Here is a 17,349-nt window from a genome sequence, read left to right as displayed (position 1 = left end):
TATATAAAGTTTACTTTATAGCTTCATGTTTAGTCTTTCCTCCTACAATTCCTTAAAATAATAATATTTTAAAATTATAAAATTTTCCTTAAGGTTCTGAGAAATGAAATACACCTGAAACATAAGCAATCACAACGGTCTTAATTTATATGAATTTGACAACCATTATCAAGAACTAATGGACAAGATCTTGTTACTCAATAAGACCATGATCAACTCAGTAATGAACAAAATGCTATTTGATCTTCCTTCGGCTTTGTAGATGGAGGCACCACCAACAACAAAAGTTCCCTCCAAACTGTCTAGAATGAATTATTAAATACCTAAAGGACAGCATGCTATCAGAGCAGAATTTGGTAAAAAAGGATCTATATTTCATCATTCTAACCTGATTTTGCTTATAAAGATGTTTAGTAAACAGCCCAACCATCTTTCTTTCTTATAAATGTTTCAGGTTAATGCAAATAATATACCCCTACGTGTCATTAGCATTTATTTCTTCTGGAAGATAGATACTTAGCTTGGATATATTAAAAGTAACACAGCAGGTCTTCTACCTTTCACAGTTCTGGGGTACCACTTACACAGAATACAATGTGAACTGTGCCTTCTGGGGCTGTGCAATACAGCGGCCCTGTTAACGTTAGTCAAAACACTTCCTTCCTATTTAAACCTTCTCTTACCAGTACTTGCATACAGCTCGGGAAGGTGGGGGGCAGGAGAGGGATGCTATTGACGATCCTGTAGAAAATTTTCTGAATCAGCCAAGAAAAATTAAACTATATTTAGACATTAGAGTTTTAATGTCAAGTGTATGGCACTGCATTTTAATTATCTGGGAATAATTAATTGATGTAGAGAACAAAGTGAATATTTGATTAACCAGGACACACTGTCCCATGAATATAGACAGCAGAGAGTTTCACTGACTCTGCCAGAACAGCTGTATAAATTAACAAATCTCTCAGATTATGCTTGGATTAGCTGATTGCAGCATGCATTTTAAAACATAAATTGATAAGATCAAATCTGTATATAATTTTGAGACACAGTTAAAGATAGGAAGGGAGAGAAATTATTTGTTAACTTTGCATGTTACAAAAAAGTCATATACTACTTTAAGGGCATTACCCTCACATTTTACATCTAGTAGAATGAGCTAATTATGAAATGTATGCGTCAAAGATTTCAATTTCAGGGTTGACTTTACTTTGAAGATTAATTTTTTACTTTATCATCTTTACAGGCAGTTCAGTGGACAGCCGATCTGAATGTTACTCATTGTTCAGTGATGCATGAAGTATATTTAATCAATGTGAAGAAAGTAATATTAAATTATTATCAGCAGCCTCAAATATTCTAAACATCTCAAAAGAAAGGTCAAGAGGTAATATCACTGTTAATAATATGAGAAACAAAGTATTTAACTCATTCTTTACATCAGAGTTTTGCACTGATCTATGATTCCTTTTGTCATAAAATGTAATGAAAATATAGCAAGTGATTTTTCTCCAGTGTTGGAGAAGTATTGGCTGTTTGGGAAGATTTTATTCCAGTCTCATAACGTAAGCTAAAGTGCAGACTGATGCTTTTCTAGGATAGAAAACTTTTAAAATCTTATTTCAAGGCAAGGATATAAATTATATAAAGTTGTATTTTGAGAACTATACTTGTTCATTAAATATTCCAAAGATCTAAATGTAAATAATTGTGTATAATAATAACTTAAAGTAAATAATAACTGAAATAAAAGTTACAAATTTATATTTAATAAGTAATTCATAGTATATTACAGTATAATTCAGTTATTTCAAAATACATTAGTAAATTCAAATAGTGATGCTAATTCAAAATTGGTATTGATCAGAAAACTTTTTATTAGAACTACTTATTTCTAACTCATTATATTCTCCCATGCCCAGCTTAAATCAGCAGTGTTCAAATTAAGCTCCTGACAGAAACGAAATGAATCTTAGTATCTACTTTTACCTCCAAAGAGCCACATGGGAGCCTTTTTAAAAAACAAACACAGAATTCTCCCAGAAAAACACCCGTAATCAAGAAGAAAAAAACCTGTAGACATTAGAAAGTGTGCTTGATGAGAAATATGAACAAGTTGTTCTTACTGCATTTTCCACCCAGGTGAGATACCGGGACTGATTACAACATGGGCACTGGTTTTGTTCTTGTCTCCATTCCGCAAAACTTGGAGTCTTACAGGGACATGTTGCTCCAGTGTCTTACAGGTGGGTTTCTTCATGGGAGGACTGTTTGGAAGAAGCTGTCCTTCTATTGGCCAATCAAACTCCTTCAGAAAGAAACGACAGGAAAATTGATAATAAGTGGATAGTAAGAGTCATTCCTAGACATAAAAAAATAAGCACACTTGCTTATACCTTTCATCTTTCATTCATTCAGCAAACATGTATTCGGTACCTAAGAAGTTCCAGACAATTCTAATTCAAGTTTTACTTAAAGAAGAAAGATAGTCATTTTCAAAATGTATGTACAACCAGTGCTGTGTTACAACATGGAAGATTTATTCCCTTTCAGAGAAACATAATTCTGGAAAAATAGAATGGAATTAACTTAGAGTATTTTTTGCTCCTATGTAAAATATCTTTAATCAATGTGAAGAAAGGAAGAATGTCCGAAAAGTGGTTTTACCACCTGAAGTAAATATTATCTTAAACTAAATCTATTTGGGAAAGAAAAATATATTTGGGGAACACCCAAAAAAGAGTGAGATGATAAAATTTAATCGAATTTCAGATGTTTCAGCTGCAGAATTCGGTTACTTTGTATCCATTCATTCATACATGTATTTATTAATTCATGCATTACCCAAATATTTATTGTTTACTATATTCCAGGCACACTGCTAGACACTGGAAATAAAACTATGAACAAGACAGGATACTCTTCCTCAAGGAACTTCTAGAGGATGATCAGAAATTTACCTAGAAACAAACTGTCAAGTACAATAGCATAGGTGTAATAACAATAGGGTACAAGGTGTGATGGGACCATTTAGGAGACTCTAAATCAGAAATGCCATGTGATAGATCTGAAGTCTTAGTAGGAGTTAGTGCAGTAAAGGAGGGGTGAAAGGATTGAGCAGTGCATGTAACAGACTTGAGGGTTAATAGAACATGATGTTTGAGGGGTTAAAAGGAGGCAAGGATGGCTCCCTGGTTTGTAGCTTGGGCACCTGGGTAAATGGTATTGCCATTCATGGAAACAGACATTTGTGGAAGGAGATTAAATAAGGGATGATAAGAGATGTTGTTAGGCATCAAGGCACCAAGGTCTGTCTGTCTTTCTTTTTCCCTATCTGCATATACAGTTGTCCTGGCAGCAATTTAATCTCCCATTAATCTGCAGTAACCAGCTTAACATATGACAATACCATGTAAGTGTGGGTCTGTTTCTGTGTGTTCCATTTTCTGCAATTGGTCAATTTCTCTCCCCCTGTACAGTACCATATTGTGTTGATTATATATGGTAAGTCTTTACATTTGGCAAGGCAAGTACCCTTACCTTGTTATTCTTCTTTGGAAATTGGTTTTTGTTGGCCCTTTGCCATTTCATACACATTTAAGAAACAGCTCAATTAGTTTTTTAAAAGACTGTTTTGGATATCAAAACTTTGAGCAGGTTAATTAATTTCTTGTCAATTCCATTTTGTTAAGATTTTTTTCTTGGATATATGTTGAGTCATGTAAAGCTCTTTTTCCTGCATTTATTGAGATGTGCTCATATGATTATTTGTCCTTCCATCAGTTATGTATTAATTACATTAATTAATTAAAAAAAATTTTAAGCTAATATTCCATTCCAAATTGGTCACAATGTTTTATATTTTTTATAGATTGCTAGATTTAACTTGCTAATATTTTCTTTAGAATTTTTGCATGTACATTCATAAAGGAAATTAACATGCAATTTTCTTATATTATCCATATCAAGGTTTGGTATCAAGTTTATCCTAGCCTCATGAAATGAGATGGAAAGTGTTATTTCTTTTGCAATATTCTGAAATTTTCTTTCTTACACGTTTGGTAAAATTTGACAATAAAACTATCTGGTAATTGTGCTCTCTTCGTGAGGAGATTTTAACTATCGGTTCTATTTTTTTCTGATTATCGGATTATTCAGGCTTTCCATTTCTGCTTGGTTCCATTCTGTTAAACTACTTTTGTCCAGGAATTAGGCCATTTTATTTAAGTTATAATATTTATTAGCATAAATTTACTTATAATATCCTTTTATTATTTTCTTTATCTCTCACCATCTATCCTTATATCTTTCTTTTGTTCCTAATATCATTTACCTTTACTCTTTCTTTATTGATCAGTTTGGCTAGGTATATCCTTTTTCTTAATTTTTTTAAAGGATCAATTTTTTACTCTGTTGGTTCTGTTTTATACGTGTCACATACTGTATCGATTTCTCCCCTAATTTACTACCTTCCTTCTAATTCTTTGAGTCCATTCTGCTATTATTTTCCTAACTTCTCAAGTTGAATTCTTACTAATTGTTAGCCTCTCTTCTCTTTTAACATAAGCATTTAAGGTTGTAAATTTCCTTCAAGTATGCTTTAGCTGCATTCCACATATTTTTCTCTGGTTCTAAGTATTTCCTTTTAAAATTTTCATTATGACTTCATTGTCCTGTGAGTTAGTCAAAATAACTTTTTAAATATCCCTATAATATATGGGGTACACTGGCAGTTCTTCTTTTAAGCTACTTTAAACTTTGTTCTAATGTTAAAGGCACTTTTACTTTATCTTTCATAGAAATAGAGAAATATGGTGTCAGGATAATGAAGGACAACAAAAACATGGGTTAAACTGACTGGAGTGTTTCTTCCCCTTCCATTTTCTCTGTTGGGATTCTAATGTTCCCATTCATTTCTTTTTGGCTTTCTACGTGTTCACACTGTTCCATGGCACAGCTGCATGGTCGGGACACCTTTGATAGGCCATGGTGCTCCCTTGCATTAATAATTCTGCTTTTTCCTTTTCATCTCTGCTTCAAAACTAGAGTCAGCCTGTGCTTCTTTTGGGAGTCGAGCTCTTAACCAGTGATCTAAATTGCTTAGTCAAATTGGCCCTTCATCATCTATTTATTATTAAAAAATTAATAGATTCTTCAATTTTCTCTCTCAGGCTTTCCTCTATCTCCCTTTTCTCGTGTCATACTGATAGCTAATTATCATCATTTCTTGACAGATTAATAAAATGTGTATTTTTAACACGTTTTTTTTTAACATGGACCCCTCCAAATAGATATATTTTACTTTAGTAATTCAGAGATATTAAAATCACCATCCAGTCGCTCATCCCAAAAGTTTGTTTCTTTAAACTCACTTTTTGCAATGATTTCATCCTTGAAAACAAAAATCCATTGCTTCTTACCTTTTTAAGAGATACAACTTCTCAATTTATAACTTTTCCCATAAGGGGTGATAAATTAACCTGAGTTTCTAGAAATTATTCCAGTGAACTTAGTAAAAGAATAAACCCAAATAATTCATTAATCTTGTGATTTTAGGAGGTTTTAACATATTTTTAAGGTACCAATACACCAAGATATATGAAATCTTACTTGCTCATAAAACATAGCATCTATTGCCTTTTAGAATGAATGATGTTTAACATAGTGAAAAAAGTGAAATCAGTTGTCACCCCTGAGAGCAAATAACCTGGTATATAATGCACTCTCAGTCACCACAAAAATAATTCCCACTTTACCTATTTCCTGAAATCTTCCCTTGGTCATCATTCTCTTTTGAAAGGTTCTAGTCAAAGAGTTAGCAGGAAAATTTGAATCTCAGTCAGGGTAGGATGTCTCAGATGATATTTTTAGATTCAATATTTTGACTTAATTTTCAGGGTCATTTAGACAATCAGCCTGGCTACCTTTCCTCATACTGACCATACAGCTGAATAAACTGGCTCAGCAAACAGCCTTGGTTTTCTGGAACACCAAACTTTTTCTGTGAGTTTCTTCCTGCTCTCCCTTCTTAGTCTTTTATTCATCGAGTCTGCCTTCTTCCTCTTCTGGTTGCTTCCTTTTTGACACATAGCCTATACTTAAACTGCAAGCTCCACGAAGGTAGGGACCATGTCTATCTCCTTTCTTGCACTGTCTGCATTACCTAAACATATAATAAATAATGGTTAGACAAATAGTAAAGTTCGAAGATTAAATCTGGAATAAAGTGAACATACATGCTTATAGTGATCAAAGTGTTCTGAATCCCACAATATGAATGTCACATTTCCTAATTACAGTCTATTTATATATATTTATATGTAAAGTCTTTCCAAGAAAAAGATTAATTGTACTTAACGATACACAGATAAAATCATCCTTTTGCTTAAAAATGTGGAAATGGGACTGGAAGGAAATATGGTTCATTTACATAAAAGGAATCTAGACTTAAGTGAAATAGAGTACATTTAATTTGAATGAGAACTCTCTCTGTTCTCTGCCTAGTATGTATTTTCTTCCTCAAACATTTCAAGAAATAAGAGGACACTTAGGCTGAGTCATTTTGAAATACATGGCCAATTTGTCTCACTTTAGCTAATTTAGTGCCTTAGTCCATTCCTTTCGGTTTACAAGTCAAGGCCAGAGTTCTGTTGGAGTACGGTGACTTCTTAACTATTCCACCCAAAAGCTACGGCTCTGTTTGAATGGCTAGGAACTTTGCAGTAGCCCATTTTCATTCTTAAGATCTTCTGGTTGTCAAACTCTAGAATGTTATCAAAAATATTAATTTTGTTTAAGGTAAATGTTAAAAGGAACCTGGTTAACTTAGGTTTCCTAATATAGTTATCATTCATCATTTAAGTCAATTAATTAACTAAATTACTTTACTTGTATATTGATGTTAAAAAATGTAAGCACAATATCTGTAAAATCTACAATAATTATAATTTTCTCTCTTTCCCTATATGAGAAAGTACACTTCCTTATGAGGCATCCTGTCCACTCCCAACTTATTAGGTGGGTGGGAAATGTGATATTCCAATGAGAAATGTCCCAGTTTCTTCCAATTTTGAAAAGCCCTTTTTGTTTGCTTTTTAGCTCTGTACTTTTAGATGCATGTTCAATCAAATTGAAGGTTCAAACTTCTTACCAGGACTATTATTTCTTTTCAAGGATATAAGCCTCCTTTCCCTTTCCTCAACATGGTTTCTGGGTTTAGATGAAAGTTCAATAAACCATACGCCATTGGGAAAAGGGGTTCATAGTCTATATGTGGGTACTTGTCCTGGATCCTCAGAGACCTCTAAGGATGTGCCTCTTCTCCTCTTTGGCCACTGGGCAACCTGCTGGCACCTGCTCACCTCCAGCTGAGGAGTAAGCTACTCTTTGTGCTCTCTGGGTTTTAACCTCTGCCCTTCCTAAACCTCTGAAGAAAAGTCTACAACTAGCACAGCTCTCAGTTTTCTTGGTGTATGCTGGGCCTGTTGGTTTCTCTGTGCTACTCCTCCACCTTTGGCTCCATGTTGGCTCTCACTACACTGCAAATCCTGAGTTTTAGACACATAATTCATCTAACCACTGGCTCAGGCTATCCAAACCACAGGTAGAAGTCAGCTATTATGTTTTCAGTTTGCTAAGTGAAAATACCTTACACGAATGAGGGCAAAATAAAAGATTAAGTTTGCTTAGTAAAAGTAAAAGTAAAAATAATTTTTTAAGTAGACTAAGTGAAAACTAAGTTTGCTACTGATAACTAAAAGAAGGGTATATTAGGCAAAAGAGAAGTAACCCCAGTTGGAAGGACTGAGGTGTAAGAAGAAAGAAGAAAAATTAGGAGTAAATCTAAATTAATATTAACTACATATAACTATGTTAATATCTTGTGGAAATTTTTAAAAGATTAAAATTAAAATACATGACAATAACAGTGTATAAATTACAAATTAGAAAACTGATGTTAAAGTAATGTAATGTCCTCAACTATTTGAGAGAAGAGTAAATATATTTGTTAACTTTAGATTTTGATCATTTACATATGCAAGCTAAAATGTTCAGAGTAATAATTAAAAAAAGAATGAAAATAGAGGACACAATTTCTAATCTAGTAGGTGGCGAAAATACAAGAAAAAAATTAATCTAAAATATAAAAATGGAGAAAAATGAAACAGAGAAAAGGCAGAAAATAATCCATATATATGTCATTACAATAAATAGAAAAGATTAAATCCCTCAGTTTAGAGATAAAGATTGTCAAAACATTTTTAAAAATTAACTATATGCTGTTACTGGAGACCCCTCAAAACAGAAGAACATACAAATATCAAAAGTAAAAGGACAGAAAGAAGATCTGCAAGGCAGATAACAACAACAAAGCTGAGGTAGTTGTATTAGTATTGACTAACTGAAAACTTTAAACTAGCACTACAAAGTCTACATAACAATAAAAGTTTCAGTTCACCACAGTGATGTAATATTTCTGAACATGTGTGTATCTAAGAACTAAATTTCAAAATATATGAAGTAAAATTCGGCAGAGCACAAGAAGAAATAGATAAATTCCATATTCATTCCATAATGAATGACTTGAGTGCATCTTTCTAATTGACAGAACAATATAATCAATTGATCACTTGCATCTAACAACTGTAAATCAAAAACTGAATAGAAATTTTTACACACATTGACCACATATTGGGGCCTTAAAATAAGTCTCAACAACAATGTCTTATACAAAGCAATACAACCTCATTAAGTTGGCCGCTGGGTAGGACTGGCCACATGTAAGTAAGCTTATTCCAGAGAGAATTTTCAACTCTGGAATGTTTCCACTGGCCTGGCTTACTGGTCCCTTCATGTTTTATGGCCCACCTAAAGCAAAAGAAAAGACAAAAGAGAATTTAGCAAGGTTAAAAAGCACTTCAAAAAATATTCATTGAGTACTCCTTATTAAGTAGGCAAAACTGAGTTTGAATTAAAAACCCAAATCTATAATTTACCGCATGTAAGAAACATAAAAGTAATTTTTAATGAAAGAATATATCTTTAAAAAATCAGGAAAAAAATGGCAATGTTTTAACTGACAGTGAAATTTGAGGCAAAAGGCAAAGTAAAATAGCAGAGTCAATTTATAATAATGACACAAATAACAGTACCAACATAGAAAAAAAACAAGCAAAACTTTTTAGACATTCAAAGAGAAATCAACAGACACACAATTAGTGTGGAAGATATCATTACATCACCAACAGATGATGAACTACCAGGTAAATTTTTTTAAGTAACAAATAAGGACATAAAATATCTGACAGCTAAAACTATTAAATGTAAGTATGCCCATTTAGTTATAGACATTTTAGCTTATTAATAGAAAATGTCTTTCTCAACAATTCTTGAAACACTTGCAATATTTGCCACATACTAACAAGGTAAACCTCAATTTAGTTTTAAAATAAAAATTGAACTAACTACACTTTGTGGCAAGTGACAGAATAAAATTAGATATAAATGAAAATTTAAATTTTGCTATTTCAACCACAAGATAATTTTAAAAACACATTCTCTCTTTCAAAATACTATTACACCAGATAGGGGGAAAAATAACATGATCAAAAATTATTCAGCAAGCAATGAAAATAATAATCATGAAAACTTAAAGAATACATTTAGAATTATATTCAAAGATAAGTGCATAATGTTAAATGCTTATTTATTAAGAGCTAAATAGAGAAAGGAAATTAATAAAGCATTGAACTCAGTAATTTGTTTTAAATATATCCCATGGAAAACAGATGAGAGAAAACAGTAAACATTCAAATATAAATAAATAATTAGGAAATAGAATATCAGTAGAATGGTTCAAAGAAATGCTTTTGAAATAAAAATTAAAATAGCAAGCCTTATGCAAATAAATTTAGATTTTAAAAATATACAAACCAACTAGAAAAAAATGAGCTAAATATTAAGCACAGAGAAGATTAAAAGAGTATATTATGCATATTTATGTTAATGAATGCAAAACTTCTGGTGAAAAAATTTTTTTAAAACCTTGTAGATTTGAAATAGAAAATACAGTCTTGCTCATGTAACTTCACAGAGCATTCAACAGATCATTTTTGTATTATATAAAACATCCTAAACCGTAACGATATAGAAAACTAGCTAATTCATTCCATGAATGGGAGATAAGCTTCATAATAAAGTCAGTCACTGGTAATTTAAGCAATACAACTATCTTACAATTAAAGATGTGAAATTGCTAAATCAATATTAGCCAATAAAATTTAACATTATGGCAAGAGATTAATCGCTACAGCTAAGTAATACTCAGTCTACAAATGAAATGATGGACATTTATAATGTAATAAATCACTGATTAGTGAATGAGACTAGAGAAGCAGCCCATCAGCTATAATTTTTTCTAGTGCACGTGACGGTCATCCGAGCCTGAAAGTTTCCTGAGCTTGCCTGGCCTCATCAGAACCATTTGCAGTATTCAACCCTACGTTCAAGGGCCTAGCTTTCCCTTAAACTTGCTGGAAGTTCTTTGTGCCTGGGTACTGAAGGATGGTGGTAGTAAGAAAGACGTGTTCCTTAACCAACACAGAACCTGACCTCCTGCTACCTTAGAGCAGTCAGTGATTTGATTTAAGGTCAACACTTCTGCTTGCACCTAGATCCTTATCCTCTCTCATCTTAAGACTTTGTTCCTGCCCTGAACTATCAATTTTCCTGCCCTTCTGGTCATTCCATCTGCAAGTCTGACAGCTTGGTATCTTAAAAAAATTTTTTTCTCTATACCCCACGTCCATCTCCAGTTATTGCCTTATTTCTTTCTGTTCCTTTACAGAAAATTCCTTAAAAGACTCATCTCCTCTTCTTCTCTTTCCTTTTTCTCTTAAGCTAATTCCAATCAAATTTTCATCTCTAAAACTCCAATGAAACTACCCCACCAGAATTTTAACATCACTAAAGCCAAAGGTCTTTTTAAGACATAACTGAACTAACAGCAGTGCCCAACATGATCATTCCTTCCTTCTTAAAAGACTTTCTTGATTTGAATTCATTTGACTTCCATGAAACCAGCTTATCCTGGCTTTCTCCCCAAACTGTCTGTCTCCTCTCATATACCACTGGGTGGGAAATATACCCTATGAAAACCCAGGGCCTGCCACATGAATCGAGTTTTTAGATGTCTGTTGATCTGATGCATGTAAAGCTGTTTCTATAAGGTAAAGCACAGGTTGTTGATGAAAAGATTAATCCTTTTGGTTGCACTGCCTATATAACTTCAGCCCATCAGGATGTCTTTGAAAGGAGCTGGTCAAGTTCAACTTACACTGTTAATAAACATTCACATAGAGCAAAGGCTATTCGACTGCAGAGTTCCAGCACAGCGTGGGATTTATGTAAAAGCAATAGACCTCTTAATAATTATGTTTTATAAATGAAGAGCTGACAGACCCTTAACTGTAATGGCACTAGCAGGCCAGCTATAATGACTGTACATGTGCATAACATAAATTAGAACTTTACGGCTTCAGTAAGGACTTTGGCATCTTAATTCCTAAAAGTCAGCACTAGGTGGCGACAATGATTCATGCAATGCTCGGAGAGCTTATTTTTTTTATTTAATATTTTCCCTTCTCTTCAGTATGGAGGAGAGTGTTCTGAAACAATTGGCATTTTTAATAGAAACATGATATAAAACAAAACATTTCATGTTTTGGAAAGACCTACTTGAAAGCACACACACACAAACATCTTACAAGGTAATCAAATAAGGTTCAAAGACAACTTTGTTTATTTAAAATAGTAACTTTATTCACCCTGCTTTTCCATTAAATGTAAAATTCTATTTGATATTTCATGAGTATCTACCTCCATGGATAGAAACATGACCAAAGTTAAAATATCCTCCTGGATTTATATGAAACTGAAAAATAAAAAAAAAAACCTTAGGATCATTGCTCAACATTTCAGTTGATAGTCACCTCTTCCCTCAAAAACTAAGTCCAGAGTTGATCATATCAATTTAAGTTTGATTAATGGAGTCATGGCTCCACCAGAATGCTCAATTCAATTAATCTTATGAAGGGATGGGAAACAAAGACACCTTAGATAATGTTTTTGGAGTCCAGTGCCTTTGACAGAACTTCAGCATTGTAGCAGGCTCTGAGAAACTGTGCAGGACTGTACAGAAAGGTATTATTCTGCACTCTGGGAAATCAATAGCAAAATAAAAAGAAACCCAAATGTGTCCCAGTTGAAGAGAAATAGTCTTTCTTCATATTCTATCAAGACATAATTATATTGTTGCCAACAATGTAATGAACATAGTAATAAAATATGATACAATATATAATTTGGATATGATACAGTAAATTATAAATACTCTGGCAAATTCAAACTTAAATCAGCAGTCTCTAACAAACATGCATGTAAAAATCAGGGTCACATCCCACAACTGTCAAAGAACTCTTCAACTCTGCTTTACACCAGAACCTGTGTATTTAATTGGTCATTGTTCGATTTTTTTAAGTTTATCTAAGCCACAGATCAGACCACTTAGAATTCATCTATAATTAAAGTTGCATAGCTCCTCAGAAACCATGAAATCACATTATACAAAACAATTATATACTGTATACACTGATCTTATTAGAAATCAGTTTATAAGACTAACATTAAGTACCCCAACCCTGAAAAAAGAAAAAGATAGAAGAAATGGGCAGATTGCAAAAATGGTAGCAATAATAGTAATGGCCTACTTTGATGGGATTTAATAATATTCCAACAACAAATTCCCACAGGTTTGAATTGTTTTGAAGCTTTCTAAGGGTATAGTCCTCTAGACAGGAAAGAAATCATTCAAAATCAGAAACTACACACACAAGCTAATCTTAAGCACTGTGTAAGGGTTAAAATATTAGCTACATAACTGGAAACCTGAATCTATCAGCTATCAGTCTCTAAGCTTTTCCTCATACCACTATATCAATATTTAAGTTACATTTATTTTGCAGCTCATACTGAATATTGAAGTTAAATTTAATAGTTTATGCAAATAATTATTTTAAGATTTAAATCTTAAATATTTTTCGCTAACAGAAACAAGGCACTGAAGACTACAGTGTTATTAATTTATAAGCCAAAATTTATAAAGATCAAGTAACTTTTGCATATTAAATATTATTCTACTTTATTCCTGGGATATTTTGTAGAAACTAGTAAATACACTTGGAACTTGTTCTTCTGTTTTATATATTCCCATTTGCCCCATCTCTTTACATTATTTTGATAACTAGAAAATTACTTAAGACAAAGACTAGATTTTAATGGCAACTAAAGGCTAAGGAGAATTCAATGACCATGTTTCCATCTTGCATAACTGGGAATTTTTAAGAGTGAGAAATAATTCCAACAATTACCCTAGAAAGAACACTTGTTTCATAATAATTTCCATAATTGTATATTATACTTCTCTCAATTGAAGATCATCAATTCAGCCTTTTAACACAATCCAAAGTTATTTTTTAAAACATCAATTATAAAATACTGTGGAAACCTATAGTACATTAGTGGTAATTGCCAGGAATATGTATGTATTTAGTATAGAAAAGTAAATGGATATACAGATGAATATGAAGTCACACCTGACATCTCTTGCAAGTTTGCTTTTCAAAATAAAGTCTTTGACCTGCTCTATTTTGTTTTGTTTTTCTAGTTGGTTGAGCTTCCTGGTTATTTAGATTCTGGATACATAGAAGTAATCTATATTCAGCACTAAAAACCTATCATTATCTCCCATAGTCAGAGAGTTTCATACTTCTGTAAAGCAAAGCTCTCTTTGCAGCTACAGTAAAATCTCCATCAAGTGCACGATTTGTAAACAAACAAAAAAATTCTTCCTTCAAAATACTTGCTTATGGTGGAACCCCATGTCATCTTCAAGTTCTTGAATCTGTTTAATTTACTACCTATCTGGGCCTGATAGGTTAGCTTTGGTATTTGAGATGTTTGGGGATATCCACTACCTCAAGTTTCTGTATAGATTTTTGTCCAAATAAAGCACATTAATAACTGTCTATTGAGCACCTGCTGTCTCTCCCCTACACAATGCTAGGCACTATGGGGAATGCAAAAGAAGTTAGAGAGGATTTCTTACCTTAGGAAGACTATAGCATTTTAGGAAGAAGCAAAAATTATACACCTGGAGAGTTTCTGAAAACAATACAAGACAATATGTAATGGAGAAAAACGGCACTTTCAATAAGAGTTACAACAGGTACACCTAATGGAAAGAAAATAATACAAGCTTAATATTATAGAAAGAAATTGTTGGAGTGGAGGAAGGATGCATGAATTTTGTTTACATGGAGGATAAACAGTTTGGGATAATGAAAGGGAAGAAGAAAGATGACATTTCAAGAGATGGAGAAAAAAATACAATCTTTCGGTGTTATGTAATAGCTCCACTGTCTGATTTTCAAAGACACAGAGTTCCAGCAAGAAGAGAGCGATTCACGTCTATAGCTTTTCACTTCCCAGTCTCAGTTATGTCTAGCCAATTCTTTTCCTTAAAGCAAAGTGTTTCAACATTTAAGGCTCTTGATTGCCTCCACTTATTCATATCAAGAAGGAATAGTTATCCCCCAAATCAATTCTCCAGTAATGATAGATTTTTAGAAGGGAGCAGGGCTACCCAGTTAAAGACAAGATTTCTTGCATTGAGGTGTAGCCATACATCAAAGTTTCAGCCAAATAAGCTGGGAGTGGATATGATGTGACTCACAGAGTTCACCCTTAAAACAACTGGACATGTGCCTCCTCGGTCCCTTTTTTCCATCCCTTTTCCTACTGACTGGGAGATAGCAAGAACTGGAACGGCCACTTAAGACCTAGAGGTGGAAGCCACATGATAAGAATGAAGGGCTGCCTACCAGGTCTTAGTACCCCCTATCTATAAACCATCATGCAGAGAGAAGTGAGCTTCTGTATAAGCCTGAAAGCTTTGGAGGGTCTATCAGCTTTCTAGTATACTCTCGGTCATTTCCATGACTCCAGTCTTTTACTTTTTCCTGTGCTTCCTCTGAACCTGTTGCTGCTTTCTCTGCTATCCATCTCTGAGGAACTTTTCACTACCATTGACGGCTCATCTCTTTCCTTATTCTCATGGCTGCTTTCATCAATTCCTGTCCTGTCCTTTCCTTTCTTTGATCTTCACCCACTGGTATGCCCAATGGTCACCTTCTCTGACCTCTTCAAGAAATGCTTTTAGAGACAGTGATTGATAGGTCTTCAGAAATATTGCCATGAAGAAGACAGACCCCACTTGCCTGATCTAAGGGGGTGCCGGGTGGGCTCCAAGGGCATCAAGGGATGGACTTTAGTTATCACTACATCACTATTCAGGAAGGGTCCAAAGATATTGGCACTCATGTAGAACTGGGTGGTTGCTTTTTGTAAGTATTTCCTCTTTAGGAATATTTTTCCAAACAGCTTTTAAGGTCTTCAGATTGTCTATTGTGAGTCATATTTCAGTTTTGTGTCAAACAAAGATCCCAGGAAACAGATGAGGAAAAAAGAACAAGCAGCTGAGAGGGAAAGAAAAACACAGTGAGGTTCCAATGAAAAGGACAAGAGCACTTAGCTATAGAAAAGAAAGAAAGAGGTATGAGAACACTGTTAAAAGAATAAATATTAATAGGAAGTCCACACATGTAATCAAATAACAAGGATCAATGCAGTGCATTATACAGAGGAAACTCTTAATATTAAAACACACGTGAACAATCCTACATTTGTCACAGTGTGATACTGTTAAGTAACATAAAATTCAGTGTATAAGAAATGCTGTCTATGTCTACTAGACTGTAAATTTCATGGGGACTCTGACTGTTCTGTTTCAGGGCATCCCCAGTGCCTAGAACAGCATCAGCACAGATCCTGAACTGAATAAACAGTTGTAGGATGTAGTACTAAATGGAGACCTGGGCAACCAGTGGTTCTGCCCTGGACCTCACTTTTACCCTCCTCCTGCTTCACTCAGTGGGTGAGGAGTGCATGGAGCCAAGGAATCCATGAGCCTCCTCTCCACTTCCAGACAATTCTCTGAGATCTTAGGGTTCCTTGGCTAAATAGCCCCAAACTTGCTTCCAGGGAGTGGAACAGCCTTCTCCTCAGCTCTATCCTGATTGCAAACCTCCTGCCGGCATGCAGCCCCTAGTATTGAAAGCTGGCCAAGGGACTGCTCTGCTTGGTGTGGAGCAGATATTGGACAAGGGGGCTGTCTGTATATTTTGCATGTCCATTAAGTATTAGATACAGCTAAGGCTGTGAAGAGAAGATGGGTGGGCCATGGGCATGAAGTCTCTATTTTATCATAAGATAAAAGGGTTGCTTTTATCCCAACATGCAAATGAATGTGAGGGGAAGCTTGGCTGAATAAATGGATGGCTGGATAGGTAGATGCATGGATGCATGGATAGTTACATTATGGATAAACAAATGAAAGTAATGCCCTAACATGAACTAATGAACTATACCAGGGAAAGAGAAATGAATGGGGGCACATGGGCTTTCCCAGAGATTCTGACAATAGCAAAGCCTGTCAGGTTGCACAAGGACCTCTTTAGTGCCTTTAATGATTCATCTCAACAGTCATATCGTTGTCCAGAAAAAGAGAGACTGTCATGAGATATCTTAAGGTATTTATTTAATTTTAGTCTAATAATGACACAAAATGTAACTTTTTAAGACAAAATTATTGATCAAATAAAAATTTTAAATGTGTCACCCAACACATTTTGATATAAAATAGATTCAGGCTTCAATTATAAAAAGAAAGTTCTAACGTCACATAAATAAAGCACTTTCTCTTGCCAAAACTCCACCTGGCAGCAGACCTGGCACCTAGAGGTGCACACCAGGCATTTGTCAGCAGAGCAGAGTAGTTGAGAGCAAGCAGTCTGATGCCAGACCCCTGGGATTAAATCTTGGCTTCACCTCTGACTAGCTGGGTGACCTTGGATATGTCACTCTTGGGATAACAAGACACCTACATCAGTGAGTTGTTATAAAGATTAAACATATCATTATTTGTAAAGTAACAGAACAGCGTCCACCCCATAGTCAGCACTCTGGAAAGGCTGACTTCCCAAGTTAAATGTTATGTTATTGTTAAATAACATAAATGGTGACTTTGTTACCCATGGTGTTAGCTATTCTCATTATATAACAAATTATACTGAATCTCAAAAACAGGCATGGTCTCTAAATGTCGGTCAATTTAAATTTTAGAGGCTATTCTCTAAGCTAACTACAAAGCAACTCTGGTAATAACATTGGATT

The 17,349-nt window shown here is 34.1% G+C and overlaps 1 protein-coding gene across 2 annotated transcripts in view; it reads right to left on the bottom strand.

The window, feature by feature from the left end:
* Window positions 1-17,349, bottom strand: part of DCDC1 (doublecortin domain containing 1) — a 381,054-nt gene that overhangs the window by 53,464 nt on the left and 310,241 nt on the right. For both annotated transcript variants that reach the window (XM_064492479.1, XM_064492478.1), the window contains 2 exons: window positions 8,745-8,868; window positions 2,127-2,308 (listed from right to left, as the gene is read on the bottom strand). In XM_064492479.1, the coding sequence (XP_064348549.1) occupies window positions 2,127-2,308; window positions 8,745-8,868 (306 nt within the window). The remainder of the gene's footprint in view (window positions 1-2,126; window positions 2,309-8,744; window positions 8,869-17,349) is intronic.

The sequence above is a fragment of the Camelus dromedarius genome, chromosome 12 (assembly GCF_036321535.1).
Source record: "Camelus dromedarius isolate mCamDro1 chromosome 12, mCamDro1.pat, whole genome shotgun sequence".
NCBI lineage: Eukaryota > Metazoa > Chordata > Mammalia > Artiodactyla > Camelidae > Camelus > Camelus dromedarius.
Note: the sequence above shows the minus strand (reverse complement) of the source record. Positions and strands in the feature narration are given on the sequence as shown.